Genomic DNA, 15,399 nt, shown 5'->3' with positions numbered 1-15,399 from the left:
CAGCCGGGCTGGTGTGAGGGTTTGGGGTGCTGGGGGTGCTCTCAGTGACAAAGGCACGGGCTCACCTGTGGGCACTGCCCTTACTACCACAACATTGCCCTGCCAGCCCTGGACAGGGGCGAGGCTTGGTGTTTTGCCCAGTATTGGAGGGAAGAGACACGGTTTTTAATCACAGGGTGGTTATTTCGGGGAAGCAGGGGGTGCAGGAGGTGCTCTGCTGCTCCCAGCGCACGGAAGGGAACAATGGGGCCACTGTGTGGCCGAACGCCCCGGCTCCTGTCAGAAAGGTCCAGCGAGGGGTTTTCAGCACGTTTCTATTCCCCTGCTCAGGTATAATTACACAGGGGAACAAAGAGCCCTTCAAACCCACCCGCTCCCCCGGCGCAGCCCGGGGGCTCTGGGCACACGCACGTGTCGGCTCCCGGTGGGGTGCGAGGGGACAGGGGCCATGCACACCCACAAAGGCAGCCCAGAGGGGCTGGTGACACTGGGCAGGGGCATGGGGACAAACCCTGAGTGCATCTCGAGCTTTCCTGGGAGCCATGGCTGGAGTGGAGGCTCCTCTCCCAGAGTCACGCTCTTGGTGTGCCCCCAGGGCAGAAACCAAAGAACAAATCTCACCCCAAGGCAGAAACCAAAGAGCACATCTCACCACATCTCTCAGCACCAATCCTGCTTTGCTGTTTATTTAGCCATACGCTGGAGAGGGTTTGATGAAGTGCCTTTTCTTCTGCCTCTGGCCAGGCCTGATGCAGAGGTGAGGGGCACCAAGGGGAGAGTTCAGGCTTCACCCCTAAGCTGTCCCAGCCCAAACTGGCCAGGGTAGAAGGCTGGATTGAACAGGACATGGGGCAGGGGGGTGCTTGCAGCCAGGGTGCTGGCATACTCTGTGCATGGCACTGCATGACACTGCCTGCTGCCCACGGTGCCCTGGGCAAAGCCACGCTGGGATCCTGCTGAGCCCCACAGCCCTGGAACTGTGGACGAGCACCAGGGGCACTGCTCAGCTCCTCCACGGGCAGCTCCACTGACACTGAGACCTCACTGGGCTCATGGGGAGGGATTTATGCCCAGTCCTTTCCTCCTCAGTGCTGACCCATAACTGCCTGCCTGGTTTGCACCCTAATTACTGCAGCAGTGCATGGAAATCAGGCCTGGGCTTTTCAAGCCCAGTTGTTTATTTAAGCTGTTTAAAAAGCTACTTTCCCTCCCTAGTGAATTCTGAGAAAACTATCCATGTGTTTCTTTTGAGAGCAGGATGAAAGCAGATTGCCAGCTCCCTCCATCCTACCCCCCCTCCAAGCTGAGCTCCTCAGAGCCCTCAGCAGTGCTGCAGTGGGGGGCTGGCCAGAGGGAGCCGTGTCCAGTACTGACTGCAGCCCTGATCTGGTCACCAAGCCCCAGGTTCAGCCTTGGGGCAGTGGTCCAGTGATGCAGCCTGATGGGATACTGCTGGCCCCTGGGCTTGGTCCTTCCCTGAGCTGCAGGGAGTCCAGAGCTTGCCAGGAATGAGCTTGTTTTTGACTCATTTTGAGGAAAAAAACCCACAGAAAAAAAGAAACCTAACTTTCCATAAGCTTTTTGGCTGTGTGGGCAGGGCTGAGTGCCCAGGGCTGTGGGCACAGGAGCGTGGCAGTCTCTGCCCCTGAACAGCCCATCTCAGGACAGGGGCTAATAATACCTGCTCCTGGCACTGCTGGTGACATGGGCACCCATGGGCGTCTCCAGCTCACTCTGTCCTTAATGCTATTTGGCTTTCTTTTAAGGTCTGGCTAGCAGGACCTCATGCCTGAGGAGTTCCTGATGCACTGGAAGCCTCTTGAGCAGGTAATTGTAATTCCTCAGCAACCCAACTCGGTTTATTTTGGCCCCAGCATAGTTTTGCATCCTGATGCCCAGCTGGGTAATTTATAGCTCTGTCAGAAAAAGGATAAAGTCAGCACGGGGTTTCCTGGCACTGCCCAAACCTTCAGCCCTGTGTACTGGTGCCCTTGAAGGGATGCTCAGGGTAATGGGACCCTATTGAGGTCTGTGGGCAGGGCTCGACCAGTGTGGGGGCTTCGTAGGGGGGACATTTTATGGCTCATGATGCAGTAATTGGCCCCTTGGTTCAGTCTTGTTGGCCAAGCCCTGTCTGTGCAGTGAACCAGCCCTGGGCTTCAGTCCCGGGGGCACCACGTTTCCAAGAAAAAGGTTTTTTTTTCTCTGTACCTTTCCCTCTGCTGGGCAGAGCAGCATCCCCGTTCTGGGGGGCTGGGAATGCAGACACTTCCCCAGAGCAGCGTGGGCTGTTGTAGGATGGATGCGGGTGGTGTGATGAGTGTGGCAGTGCTCAGCAGGCTGGGGGTCGGTGCTGGAGGCTGTGGATTGGAGGCTGTGCTCTGTGTGCCGGGGCTGGGGCCGGGCCGGGCTCACTAGATGGCAGCAGCTTCTTCCAAACGGGCAGCACAGTGTCACACAGCCCGGGCAGGGAGGGAGACAGAGCCGGGACAGGCTTCATGTTCCTCTGGGATGTTGTGTCCTGGAGGAAAAGCCAAGCTTTTGTTTTCTTCTGCATGTTTTTGAAGGTAACGCTCACTGCCGGGACCTCAAGTGGATCCTTGGTGTGATGGGGCGCCGGGAAGCCCCAGCTACACCCTGGATACTGGGAGCAGGGGATCTCCATTGCCTTCGAGCCTCGCCATCACCTGGGGATGCTTGTGCAACACCACGCCTGCACATGATGGAGGTTATCCTGAGCACCCCTGAAGCACTTGATGCTTTTCCTGAGTCCCCAGCTCCTGGAGTGATGCAAAGGTTTTTCATGCTTGATTTTATACCCGTGTTCCTGGCTGCCTTGGGGACAGGGAAAAGCTCCGTGTACAGTTCAGGAGCACAGAGAAGAGCTGCCAGACGGGCTCTGCAGGCAGCCCAGCTCACCAGCGCCAGGGGGACGGTCCATGTTTCCTGAACACGTGCTGGACTCTGGTAGGATCCATCAGGGACAGGCGCTGCCGACTCGCAAGCGAGAACATGGAACTGGCTGGCGCCTGTCCGAGACATTTGTGTTAATCAGTGATTATGCAAATAAACAGCTCTGCCACGCTACCAGCTCTGCCACGCGACGTGGAGCATATGTTCCTCGTGGCAGGCAAGTGCCTCCTCCAGGAGCTGCAAAGCTCCTGTTTCCACTGTGGGACCTGCTGTGAAAGGCAGATTAAGGCAGCCCGTGGCTGGTGGGGGAAGGCAGGAGCCCCTCGAGTCCCCTCCAGCCCTCCTGCCGCCGCCTCTCCCCTTTCCCCATGTGGCTTGAATTACTGCAGCCGTTTGCTTAATCCATCAGCCTTCAAGAATGAGCCGCTCGGTGCTTTCTTGGCCTCTCTAGCAAAGCACTGTGCTGTAAACATAACAAGGCAGGCTTGTTCCAAGCCCTTGAAGTCAACAGGCAGTGCTCCTCCTGCCCTTCGGGTCCAGGCTGCTGCTAAATATAGCTGAGGGTGCTTTCCATTCATAAAATGTGAATTATGCCCCGGCCTCTGAGGGAGGGAGCAGGCTGAGGAGCCCGTGGGCTCCAGACACTCCTGTGTGGGCTGCAGGCAGTAACTAAAAGGTTTGGCCCTATCCTTTCACAGCCCTCCAGCTCTTTCAGTAAATGGGGGAGGAAACACTTTCAGGGGAGATATGGGGGATCCAATGTTTGGGTTGACTGAAGTATTTTCTTGCATCTCACCCTCAGTTACATTAGGGCTGGGGTGGATTTGCTGGGGAGGTGAGTGCAGGGGTAAGAGTAAGAGTGGGGTGGCCCAAGCAGCAGCCACACAGGGGAAGTCCCTGCTGCCCCCACTCCTGTATAAGATACTCAAGTATTTCCCAGGAGCAGTATGGTCTTGTACCACTGCTCCCAACTCCTAATGAGCACACTGGGACTTGCCACCTGCTCGAGGGACTTGCTTGCTTTTAAACCCCTGAGGATCTTCACGTGGTTACCCTTCCTCTGTCCTCCAGCCCTCTCCTCCACCAGCCCTTGGCTGTTGGCATGTGCTGTGATATTGTCCCAGAGCTTTTTCACAGCAGCTCCAGATGCACAGAGATCGGTTTGCCAACAGCTTTTCCGCCCTTTGTGAGGTTCCTTTTTTGGGGAAGAAACCCTGTGTCCTGGTGGAGTTTAGGGAGGTGCTGTCCCTTGGGAAACCCTGGCTTAGGACCCTGGAGACCCAAGCTCTTGTATTCCTATGGGAGCCAGGACCACGCACAAGCTGCAGAGGGAGGAGACCAAGACTCCAGGCATCACTGAACACCTCCCTGCTGGGTGGTGTGAGGCCACCCATCCCCTGCAGTCCCAAATTCAGCATCTGGAGACACAGTGTGGCAGGGGGTGCACACGGGGAGCCTGAGGATGGACTGCATTCGTGGCACTGCTGCATCTGAAACGCGCTGGATCGCACAAAACATGCAGGTAAGCCGGGTGATCATCCAGGGATGCCCATGTGAGCCTCCTGGGGTGCTGTGGGTCATGGGGTGCTGTGCTTCCCTCACTCCCCTGCCCTGAGGTCAGTGGGTTGAGCACCACTGTGGGTCTGGCAGTTGGGCTGTTTCAAGCCCCAGCTCAGGACTGCCAGACCAGCGGGTTTCCAGGTACACCATGGGCCTCTGGATGCCACAGAGATCTAAAGGCTAAATAAAGCTGTAAGACCCACTCTGCATAACATTTGGGTCTGGCTCCAAGAAATCTGGCTGCTTTTTATGGCATCTAGATCAGCAGTTTCCTGCTGATGCCAGCACTGCATTTCTGTGTCTGTCTAACTGTGTAAAACAACAGAGCTCGGTAGAGCCACGCCAGCTAGGGAGGAGCTGGGTTTCACAGGTTTTTTTTTCTCTTTTTCCCTTTTCCTTCTTAAATAACCCCATTTGGGCCTCCAATAAAAAAACCAAAACATCTGGTACTGGGTATTTGGCTGCTGGGAAGCAGCTCCTCATTATGAGAAGCACAGCAGCGATGCAGGGATTCCTGGTATGGATCAGTAACACTTAAGGTCGTGTTCATGCGGTATCCCTGTCCCTCCTGGCCTTTGAATATATGGACTGAGGACACTGAGGGAGCTGTGGTGCTCTGTGCCAGCGTGGATGTAAATCATGCAGGTTAGTAAAGAAGCAATTGCATCAGTAAAGAGTCCTTCAAGCCTGATTTATTGATGCTCTCATGTGAGATCTCAGCAGGGCGAGACGCTGCCGTGGCAAAGAGACAAGTCAGTAAATCACAGGAACATGGTGGATGTTTGATGAGTGGGGAGGACCCTTTGGCAGGGCCACCCCAAGCCCAGGATGGGGCACCCTGGCAGGGCTCAGGGCCTCTCCCCAACCCCCTGGACGGGGTGCCCCAAGAGGGCTCAGGGCTGTTCCCAAAGCCTCTGCCCACCCAGCTTGCTAGCTCTGCATGAAGAGGTGGAAGTTAGTCCTGGTGAACTCCTGATGGATGCTGTCAAGTAATTTGTCTGAGTCCTGGGGGACATCTGAGAGGACCTGCTGCCCTGGGATGCAGCTCTGCTCCGGGGTGTAGGTGAATGTGAAAGAGCTGGAGTAGATGAGGCCATCATCCCTGATCAGCAGGAGTGGGACAGTGAGGGGATACCGCAGCCACCTCCAGTCACTGCCAAAGGCAGAGACATCAGGGACAACACACACAAGGGACTTGGGGCTCCTGGGAACAGTGCAGGAGAGGAAAAGGTGCATTAATCAAGGAGGGTCCCATGCAGGAGCAGCAGGTAGCGAGCCAGCACTTCTCCTCCACCCTGGACCTCAGTGTGAAGCCTCCAGCCAGTTTCCTCTCTCCTCCCCAGGCTTTCCTTCCTCTCTATCAGGGTTGCTTGGTTGTTTGCAGCTCCCTGAGGTCCCTGTCATCCCCCACCCAACTGCTGTCCCCAGATTGCAGCCAGGGCAGAGAGCAGGCACCAGACTTGTCCCCTCCTCTCCTAGCAGTGTTCGTGCTTGGTCCTACAGGATGGGCAGTGCAAGTGTCCCATTACCAAGGTCTGCAGACGTGTCCCTCCCAGAGCTGCCCAGTGCAGCCCAAACCCAGCTGCTGTTCCCTGCCTGCTCCCTGGCCCCCTCAGCTGTGTTACCTGTACATCGTCTCTGCTTCCACATCTCCGAACCAGACCTTGAGGTGTGTGTGGAAATACTCCCCCTGCACCTCCAGCATGGCCACGTCCCCACCGCCCGTGAGCTGTGGTGGGCAGAGTGTGTGTCAGCGTGTTATGTGGTGGAATGAGCCAGACTCCTTCTTCCACAGGATGCTCTGCCTGCGCATCCCAACCCCGCTGCAGCATTCCCGGGTAGTCCAACAGCATCCCAAAACCAGGAGATGCCAAGCATGGGTGCAAGGGCTCAGGAGCAGGAGCCACTACACAGGCAGGTGACAGAGAGGAGGGGGCAGTGTGTGGCTGTGCCCACCTGCAGGGCAGCGATGAGGGGCACGGGGCTGACGGGCTCGCGGACGCAGGCCAGGCTCTCGCTGAAGGTGTATTCCACCGTCTCCGTGCTGATGATGGTCCAGCACGAGCCGTCGTTCAGCAGCTCCCGGTTGGATTCCTTTGGGCAGGGAGATGCCTGCGGAGAGTCACAGCTCCAAAGACACTGCAGTGTGGACAGCAGGGGACTGGGAGGCCTGGTTTCTGCCCCCGGTGTTTTGGTTCCAGCAAGCGACTGCTTTCGCTCACTGGGAAATGGGGATGGTGATGCCTTTGCAAAGACCTCAGTGATGATGTCCCCACCAAAGCAGGCAGACGGCTTTGCAGCAATTCTGACCCTAATTTGGATGCAAGACTCTCCCAGTGACAAGTTCCCCAGCCAGAAGCAACACAGAGAAGCTTGGAAAGCACCCCGTGGGTCCTCACCCCTCCTGCAGTGCCATACCTGGAACTGGATAACTTTCTCTGTGGAGAGACACAGGTACATGCGGTCGCTGCCTTGGAACTGGAAGGCACACTTGTGGAGCTGGGAGATGGGCTCGTCCACGTCCAGCATGGCATACTGCTTCATCACCTTCCGGATGATCTGCGGGCGGCAGCATCCCGGCGGTGGCACCCGTCCCTCGGAGCCACGGAGCGGCCAGGTCCGTGTGCCCGGCAGCCGCAGGGATGGAGGCTTACCAGGGGTGGCAGTGTGACGCCGGTGGCCGTGCAGACCAGCTGGACCACGGAGCCGTAGCGGATATACCCTTCCCGCAGGGGGAACTCGCTCCGGGGGCAGCACTCATCGGCTGGCCGGGAAAGAGGCAGAGTCAGTGCCCCGGTCAGCCGGGGAGCAGGTTAACCCGGGCTGCCGTGCTGTGCACAGGCCCGGCGGTGCTCCCAGTGCTTTCTTACTGCTTTCTCTGCTCTGCAGGTGCTCACTGCTTGGAGAGACCAGTGCTCCCCAGGAGAGCGGCACTGGGATGCGGTACCTCGCAGGGACACCGCTGGAGGCAGTGCGGGCAGGGATGCTGCTGGGGTCTGGCCTCTTCCAGGCAAGTTACTGGCTTGGAGTTATGAACTGCCAGACCAGTACAGCTCTTGCTGCCCTCAGTGCCAGCGGGAAATAGAATCGGTTCCAGAGGCACAGCAGGAGCACCGGGCAGAGGTGAGACTGAGCCAGGTTCCCACATCCCCAAGCTAATTCCCACCCCTTTTACCCCCAGGCTTTGCAGAAGGGGAGAGTCAGGGCTGGAGACAGGCAGCCCTGGGCGTGGTTGGCATCAGTGGCCCCCAGAGTCCTCACCCAGGTGGAGGGTGAAGGCTGCCCACTGCCTGGCGCTGGCGATGAAGGCTCCCCCCTCCACAGACAGGTACCGGGTGCTGACGGTCTGGGAGCGCAGGCGGTTGAAGAGAGAGACTTTGGAGCCCGAGGAGATGCAGACTGTGGGGAGAGGTGGCTGAGTGAGTACTTGTCAGGTCTGATGCTTCTGCCAAGGCAAGGGAGGACAAGCCCTGGCTCCTGGGGTACCCAGCACCCTCCCCGCTGCCCTTTTTCTGTGTGTGAGGGAAGGCGAGGCCACGATGTTGGGAGCACGTTGGCATCAGGGCATTACGCATTGTGGTGGCTGAACTGTTTGGAAAGGAGGTATTAGTGTGCCCAGATACATCCTCTACTGAGGGTTCCCATGGGCTTTGGGTTCAGCCTGGAGCACTCCAGAGCCAAGCTGTGAGCACTCAGAGAGCATCCCACCCTGGGATGGCACCCCCCTTCCTCCCCACAGAGCCAGCCCTGTACGCACGGTCCGTGTTCTTCAGTGACTGCTTCTTCTGTGAGGGTTTGGAGATGACCTTGATGAGCTTGCTGTGGAAGGTGCCAATCTCCTGCCCGTTGCTGAAGAAGAGCCTCAGGACCAGGCGGAAGTGCTTGCGCTTGTCCGTGTCCGAGATGTACAGTGCCTTGGCACAGCTGAACCCCTGCCAGGGCCAGAGAGGGGCTGCCAGCAGCTCCAGCCCAGCCCCGCCCCACCAGCCTTCCTCACCCTCCTCACCGCCCCACAAGGACATAATAGTGCCCTTTCAACGAGCCCCGGGTTCATTCAAAGGGAGAAACGACCAGAGATGTTATTACAGGTGGAATGAAGAGCTGGGGATCAGCGGAGGCTTTATTTACACTGGGATCAGAGAATTCCTTATGGAAATGAATGTTCACGTGTGATTTATCCCACATAACATGAGAAATCGCCCTGGGTTTATGGTTTCTCCCGTCCTGGCTGATATGCTGTGCCTTAGCAGCAAGGCAAGCACTGTGGACAAAGGCTCTTTCTGTGAGGTTCCTGGCCTAGCTCAGACCCTGTGCTCTTCGGGGATCCCAAATAATGCTTTTTTTCCTTTTTTCCCCCTCCAATCAAAAGATGCCAGAGCTCTGCTGAAGCTTTTGAACTTTGGGATCGACTGGGTTTTTTTAGCTGTTTATCCACAAATGAAGGACCAGCCTTTCATTTTGTAACAAGCAGCAGTGCTGCTCATCAGGAGAGGGGAGCAGGGCAGAGGGAGCTGGGCAGATTTTGGCAGCTAAACTGCCACAGAACTGACAGCCTGAAAAGATGGTGCCAGAGAAAGATAGGGATATTTGGAAGGTGGGGAGCCTGCCCAGCTGCCTGGACTTCTGCACATGTCACAACAGAGTGGCAGAGCAGGAGGGAGGAGCTGTGGTTTGGAAGGAAGGACTGCAACACCCTGAGGATGGGGATCGTGTGACATCCCAAGGCATGGGGTGATGGTGGTGACAGCCCAGCCCCTGCATGAACAGGGTCCCCCCAGCCCCAGAGAGCCACAGGCTTTACCTTTGCATCTGGCTGCTCCTCAAAGCTGAGCTTCTGGGTCTCCATCAGGCTGCTGCCCATGCTGTCCAGCCCCATGTACCCACACACCCGAAATCCAGCCTCTCCCAGGTCCCTGGCTGGAAGAGACAAGGAGAAGGACTCTCCAGACCCCACACAGGCTCAGCTCTTCCTGGCATGGAAGGTGACCCAGGCTCAGCCCTCCCTGGGTCTGGATTGCAGGAGGCTCAGCCTTGAGGGGGAACAGGGAGTTTGGGGGGGGGCAAAGATAACACAAAGTGGGACACTCTTCCCTTTGCAGAGGCAGAGGGCAGCTCTCCATGGCATGGGAAGGGCGAGAGGAGAGTCCAGGGCTCCTGCCTGGCACTTACCTTTTATCTGCTCCTGTTTTAACTTCCATCCTGGCCCGCTCAGGTAAACACAAGGTGGGGGGCAGAAAAACCTGCAGAGGCAAGAGGGCATTTTCTCACTGTCCTTCAGCCCCCAGAAAAGGTGCTCAGGGGTGTTGGGATGGCTGTGCTGAGAGTGGAGACCTTCACCGGGGCCCACTGGCACTGGGAGCAACCCTCTGCCCCCAGAGGTACGTGGTGCTCAGCAAGGGGCTGGGGACTCCCAGCTGGGGGTGTGGGCAGGGCTGGTTGGAGGCTTCAGGCTCTGCTGCAGCAGCTGGCACAGCCTCTGCCCTGCACCCACTGCCTCCAGTGCCTGGCTCCAGCCTGGGGCAGCTGCCACATCTGGTGGTGCCACTGGTGGCCATGAGCCCAGCAGCCACAGGATGGCCCCAGGACGGGAGGACAGGGACCTCTGCACCCCCCAGAGTCAAGGAGGGATCAGACCCTGCCTCTGCCTGACTGCCATGTGGGAGTTTTGGCGGGTTGGAAACAGAGTTTGTATTCACAACCAGTTTTGGAGCCCAGTGCAAATAAAACTATAGCCAGGGGTTTGGAAACCTATTTTCCTGTGTTTTATTTGGGTTTCCACTGTCTTTGCACTTGGGTGAATGGTGCAAATTCATCCTCTATTGATGCTGGATAAAGCACCAGCCGAGAGAACCCTGGTGCAGGGGGCTGGATATTTTGGAGCCCTAAAGTCCTGGGTACGTGTTTCTTTAAACAAATCATCCACAGCACGGGCCCCTGACTCTCACTGTGAAGGAAAACAGCACCAGCACCTTTCAACTTTAACCTGGGAGCTCTAAGCAGGTTTTCTCTCCCTTTCCAGACCTGGCATCTGATTGTCACGCTCATCCCTTGCACAGGATCTGGAGCAGAGGAAAGAGGCTGTCCCAAAGGCTCAGTGATGAGAGGGCTCCCTCCTGGCTGGAAGACTCAGTCCCAAAATAACATCTTTACCTGTGGAACAGCAGCCCCTGGCAGAAGACTGGATGTGGTGAGGACTTTGTAGGCATAGCCAGCCCATCCTAGAGCTGTCTCCTGGGGTGGCTGGGGTCTGGGTGGTTATGCCTCAGAGGCTGAGCTTGTCGCCTCATAGCTATTCCACACTCGATAATAACGGAGGAGTATTTATATCACAAGGATTAATGGAGGATTAATTATATTGCAGTGCTGCAATCTGATGTCACTGCCCAGGAGTAGCAATTTTGGAGATTCAAGCCAGAACCTCAAGGTGTTTTTGCAGTGTGGGAAGGATTTTCAAAAATAGCAGCGTTTTTGGAGACCATGGGCATTGATGGAAATGCCCCAGTCCCTGCTGATTTTAAGATGAGAGTTAACAGGGCACTTGAAACATTAACTTCTCATTCTTGGGGGCTTAAGACTTGAATAGTATCTTTGCTTAGTTTACTTTGTCTTTCCTTACCACTTCATGGAAGGAACCTAACCCCTGGGAATGTCTAACTGGGATGGATGCAGGTGGGGGCTAATATCTCCCTTGTGTTATTCAGTTTATTCAGTTCATGAAGGCTAAATGATGGCTTTGGATCGTGAGGTCATGAGTGAATGCTTCTCCAGCTTGGACCAGGGAAATCCAGCCAGGCTGGGGTTGAGCTTTAGGCAGCTGGGTTTGGAAGTGGTCGTCGGAGGAGCTGGAACAATCTCCCACCTTTTTTCGTTGCCGTACGACTTCTGTGCGACCTTGGCGTGCAGGATGAGCACGGTCTGGTCTGCTGGCAGCTGCAGGTACCTCCGCACGCCGTCCCGCAGCAGGCTGGCTTGGTAAGGGTTGGACCTACAAGACAGCAGTGCCCCAGCACTGTGACACCAGAGCTGGCCCCTCGCCCAGCCCTGTGCCAAGCAGGGAGCCCGGAGATCCCTCCGTGTCCAGCCTGATGAGGGAAAGGCTTTCCCATTGGAAAGCTTTGGAGTTCAGCTGCTCTAAGACTGGGGCTGGTATTGAAAAATATAAAGTCTGGATGATGGAATAACTGCTTCACCTGCCATCGAACACACACAGGGCATGTGTGTTGTGTTATGTAAACAGCTCTGAAACACGCATTTCTAAGGCTTCCAGCCCTGGGCAATGGTGGCAGTGCTCTAATCGAGTATTAATTTGTTTTCCCACCTAAAGTGCTTGTTGCTGTATGGCTGTTTGGTGAGTTGGGAAGTGATGCTGCTGAGCTGTGAGTGCAGCCCAGGAGCTGCCACGTGAGCTGCTCGTTGCCTTCTGCAAGGGCTGTTGGGTGAAAAGAGCTGCATTTTTCTCTGATACCTAAGAAGTCGGTGGTTTTGCTGATTGTTTCTGCTCTATTAACCAGAAGGCGTTCCCACGCACCCAGCATTTAACTCTGCTAACTTAGTAGGTTGGGTGTTGACCGGCTGGAGAGAGATGAGGTGAGGCCAAGCACAAGGTGCCCTGCTCTGGCAGCTGGGACACGTGTGCAAGGACTGGGTGGTGCAAGGAGGGGGGGAGAGCTCTGGGGTGTCAGCTGGGGAGACCTTCTGTGGTGCTGACTTGCCTTCAGAGAGGTGAGACCACTCGTCTGAACAACACCAGCTCCTGCCCTACTGAAAGCCCCTAAACCCCCTCAGTTTGGGATCAGAGCAATCTCTGAATCTGGGATAAAATATTTGGCTGGATAAGAGGAAATCAGAGGAGAGAGAAGGGGAGCTGCCTGGGTAGGAGCCTCTCCTTGGCACATTTGCCAATGTTTGGGATGTGGCCACTGGGCACACTGCTCCAACCAAGGGGACCCAGCCTGGCTGGTTATGAGAAGTTCTTGAACCTTATATCGGAGACAGAGATAAAGCAGTGGCCAGAGAAGGCTGTGAAGCCCCAGGCACAGCAGAAAACACATTCTGGAGTCACAGAGAGAGAGCATCTGGGGACCATGGGCAGTGCTGGGGGATGCCTTGGAGGAGAAGTGGTGAGGATGGGGGCATCAGCCACAGACATCCAGGGAAAACCTTGCAAGAGGTATGCAGTGGAGCATTCCCATTAAACACAGTCTCTCTTCCTCTTAAATGGGCTAGAAATGGAGAACAGTTGAGGACATAAATGATCAGATGTGTGAAGATGGGTAAGTCTGGTCCTGCCATCACTCCAAGGCAGGCTGTGGTGAGCTGTCCTGGCCTCAGAGGTCAGAGCAAGCTCCCAGGGAGAGAAGCAGCAGGCAGTCAACCCAAGCAGCCTTTTAGAAGAGTCCACCTGCCAATTCTGTCCTTCCCAGTGCAACATATGTATTTTAAAAAGGCTGTGCCCCTTACAGCTTTTAGCACCCATGGTACAACTCACTTTAAACACATATCACTTCAGCTCCAGCTTTCCCACCTTTGGATGGAGCCGACAGCTACTGTTTTATGTGGCAGACAAACACATCTACCATACAAGCAAATATTTACCCAGTGTCTTCTCTGGATAGTCCCATGGGGACCTGATGCTTTGCACTCCACAGATGTGCTCTGTTCGGTGACTAGACGGGCAAGATAATCTCCTGCCCTCCTTGTTCTCAGTTCTTTATCCCAGACGTGTGAGCTGGATCACCAGCAAACATAAATCAACAGAGCTCTGCCAAAATCAGGTTTACAGCCACTGCCAGTGTCACTCACAGCATTAGCTGCTGCTCTGTGCTTGGAAAATGAATGTTTTATGGCCATTCCTGACTGCAGAACAGACTCCACACACAGCTCTGCTCGTGTGGCAGCCCCGGTGCTGCTGCCAGCACAGGGCTCTGAGCTCAGCCCCAGCTCGCCCCACAGCACTCGTGGCAGGGCAGGAGAGGCTCCTTTCCCAAGGCTGTATCTGTCCCCTCCAACCCTCCATTCTGGTAGACTCTTGCTCCAGCACATTGAAGCTCAGCTCTATCAACCAGTATCCCCCCCGTGCCTGCTCCAGGGTGGTTTACTTAGTCTTGCTGAAAAGCTTCACTCCAGCTTTTCCATCCAATGAACAGTTTATATCTCTGCACAGCCAAAGAGATCCTGTAAGAAAGTTATTCCATCTTTTTCCATAATGGCAATCTGCAGCTGTCTCACTCCTCTGCTGCCAAGCAATGGTGTGATTTCAGCTTTCATCTGCCTTTGCTATTTTTCCCTTCATATAAAAGCAGCCTTTGGGAATCTCTCTGCAAAAGTTTTGATTTGTTTTGGGTTTGTTTGCTTGTTTGTTTTTTTACAGAACTACTGATTCTGATTGGGATAAATGTAGAAATGGATCAAGGAAATTGGCCTGACCCTGGGTACTCTTTTACACTGATGCAACACAGTGTTAAATGAGTACTGAACCTTGCTGGCTTCATTCAGTAGCATTTCACCCTCAGTTTGTCAAAGACAACAGAGTAGGGAAGAACCAGGCTGGGTGTGTGAATTTTTTCCTGGTGAGTCTCATCATCCATTCTGTGTAAAATTAGGAGTATAGCTTTGAGTCCTTGTGTATCAGCTGCAGAGACACGTGCTTCATCCCTGTTAGTGTTACCCACCAGCACCAAAACGCTCACCAGTGCCCATCCATGTAGCTTGGGGTCTCCCTGTGGGGGTTCTGAGGGAGCTTCTGCCATTAACCCATTCACAGAGTATGGAACAGCCTGGTACCGAGGCCAGGCTGCAGCAGGGAGTGTTCAGGAGCAAATTGCCAAACCCTGTGGATTAAGACATGTGCTGACAGAGTGGCCAGCAGCAATGCCTGCTCTGCAGAGCCTCCCACAGCAGTGGCTTAGGGCAGGGCCAGGCTTGTGCAGGTATCACTGCTCCCTGCCATCCGTACGTAATTCCAGAGGCACGTGGGTTACTGCCCCCAGCCTACTAAAGAGCCTTCTGGAACAATTACCCACATGCTGAAGTGGGAAAGTGCATGCCAACGGCAGGTAAACAGATTGTAGTTCTTCAGACTTAATGTCTAGCTGCGGGAACAGCTACCTGGAAACTTGGTTTTCTTTTCTTTGTACCTTCTCTGCAGCCACTACCTTTCAAATTTGGGGGCTAAATTGTTTCAGTGATGCACTTCTGAACAGTGCTCACCATTCTGCCCACAGAGGCGACCACCCAGCATCCATCATCTGGTTTAAATTTACCTTCAGAGAGTAAAAGGGCTATTGCTAAAGCAGCTCAATATACCCACTTGGCTCCCCCTGGCACCTACAGCCTCCTCAGGGTTACAGGGAATTATTCACTCCTTCTGACATTTATTATATTAAATCATTAAAATGCTTTGGTTGTAGTGCAGTGTTAGTTCAGCGTCATGTTTGCAGCTCTGCACGGGCCGGGCTCTTACAGCTCGGGCTAAAAGCTGCCTTTTCAGAGCCTGAGGTCTTGGCTGGGGCTCAGCTGCTCTCCACACAGTCGGGCATTATGTGGAAGGAAGGGGGGGAGAAAGAGGGGAGCCACCACCTTTCTGCTACACCGATTTTTGTAAGCCTTTCCCCCTCCCTGCTCAGCCTGGCATCACTTACCAAGGCTTTTCCTTTGCTTTAGGCCAGGACGTGCCCCAGGAGAGGGTGTGAGCGCCTTTGCGGTGCATCTCTAGGGTGGCTCTGCCCTGGTGCTTGAGGTGGGAAAGACCCAGGGCACCTGGGGGGATTTGCAAGCCCTGGCCATGTTGCTGTGCCTTCTCTCATGGGAAACACAGCAGAAAAGCAGGAGTGCCCTGTGTGCTTTTTATGGGAGACACGCAGCTGGACCACCTTGCAAAGGGCTGTTTCATGTGGGCACGTGGGGAGCCCAGGCAGGCGCCGAGAG

At 55.3% G+C, this 15,399-nt stretch overlaps 2 protein-coding genes across 2 annotated transcripts in view; one reads left to right on the top strand and one right to left on the bottom strand.

Moving 5' to 3' along the window:
* Nucleotides 1-5,403: 5,403 nt before the first annotated feature.
* Nucleotides 5,404-15,399, bottom strand: part of RBPJL (recombination signal binding protein for immunoglobulin kappa J region like) — a 19,102-nt gene continuing 9,106 nt past the window's right edge. The window contains exons 3-12 of the mRNA XM_027745882.1: nt 11,333-11,458; nt 9,643-9,713; nt 9,275-9,390; nt 8,231-8,405; nt 7,735-7,872; nt 7,128-7,237; nt 6,892-7,032; nt 6,430-6,585; nt 6,099-6,202; nt 5,404-5,677 (exon numbers count right to left, since the gene is read on the bottom strand). Coding sequence (XP_027601683.1) covers nt 5,404-5,677; nt 6,099-6,202; nt 6,430-6,585; nt 6,892-7,032; nt 7,128-7,237; nt 7,735-7,872; nt 8,231-8,405; nt 9,275-9,390; nt 9,643-9,713; nt 11,333-11,458 — 1,411 coding nt within the window. The remainder of the gene's footprint in view (nt 5,678-6,098; nt 6,203-6,429; nt 6,586-6,891; nt 7,033-7,127; nt 7,238-7,734; nt 7,873-8,230; nt 8,406-9,274; nt 9,391-9,642; nt 9,714-11,332; nt 11,459-15,399) is intronic.
* Nucleotides 7,302-15,399, top strand: part of MATN4 (matrilin 4) — a 26,281-nt gene continuing 18,183 nt past the window's right edge. The window contains exons 1-2 of the mRNA XM_027745881.2: nt 7,302-7,596; nt 10,493-10,660. The gene's annotated coding sequence lies outside the window, so the exon portion shown is untranslated. The remainder of the gene's footprint in view (nt 7,597-10,492; nt 10,661-15,399) is intronic.

This window comes from Pipra filicauda, unplaced genomic scaffold (assembly GCF_003945595.2).
Source record: "Pipra filicauda isolate LSUMZ 115617 unplaced genomic scaffold, ASM394559v2 scaffold299_size895176_pilon, whole genome shotgun sequence".
Classification (NCBI taxonomy): domain Eukaryota; kingdom Metazoa; phylum Chordata; class Aves; order Passeriformes; family Pipridae; genus Pipra; species Pipra filicauda.
This window is presented reverse-complemented; position numbering and strand designations above follow the sequence as displayed.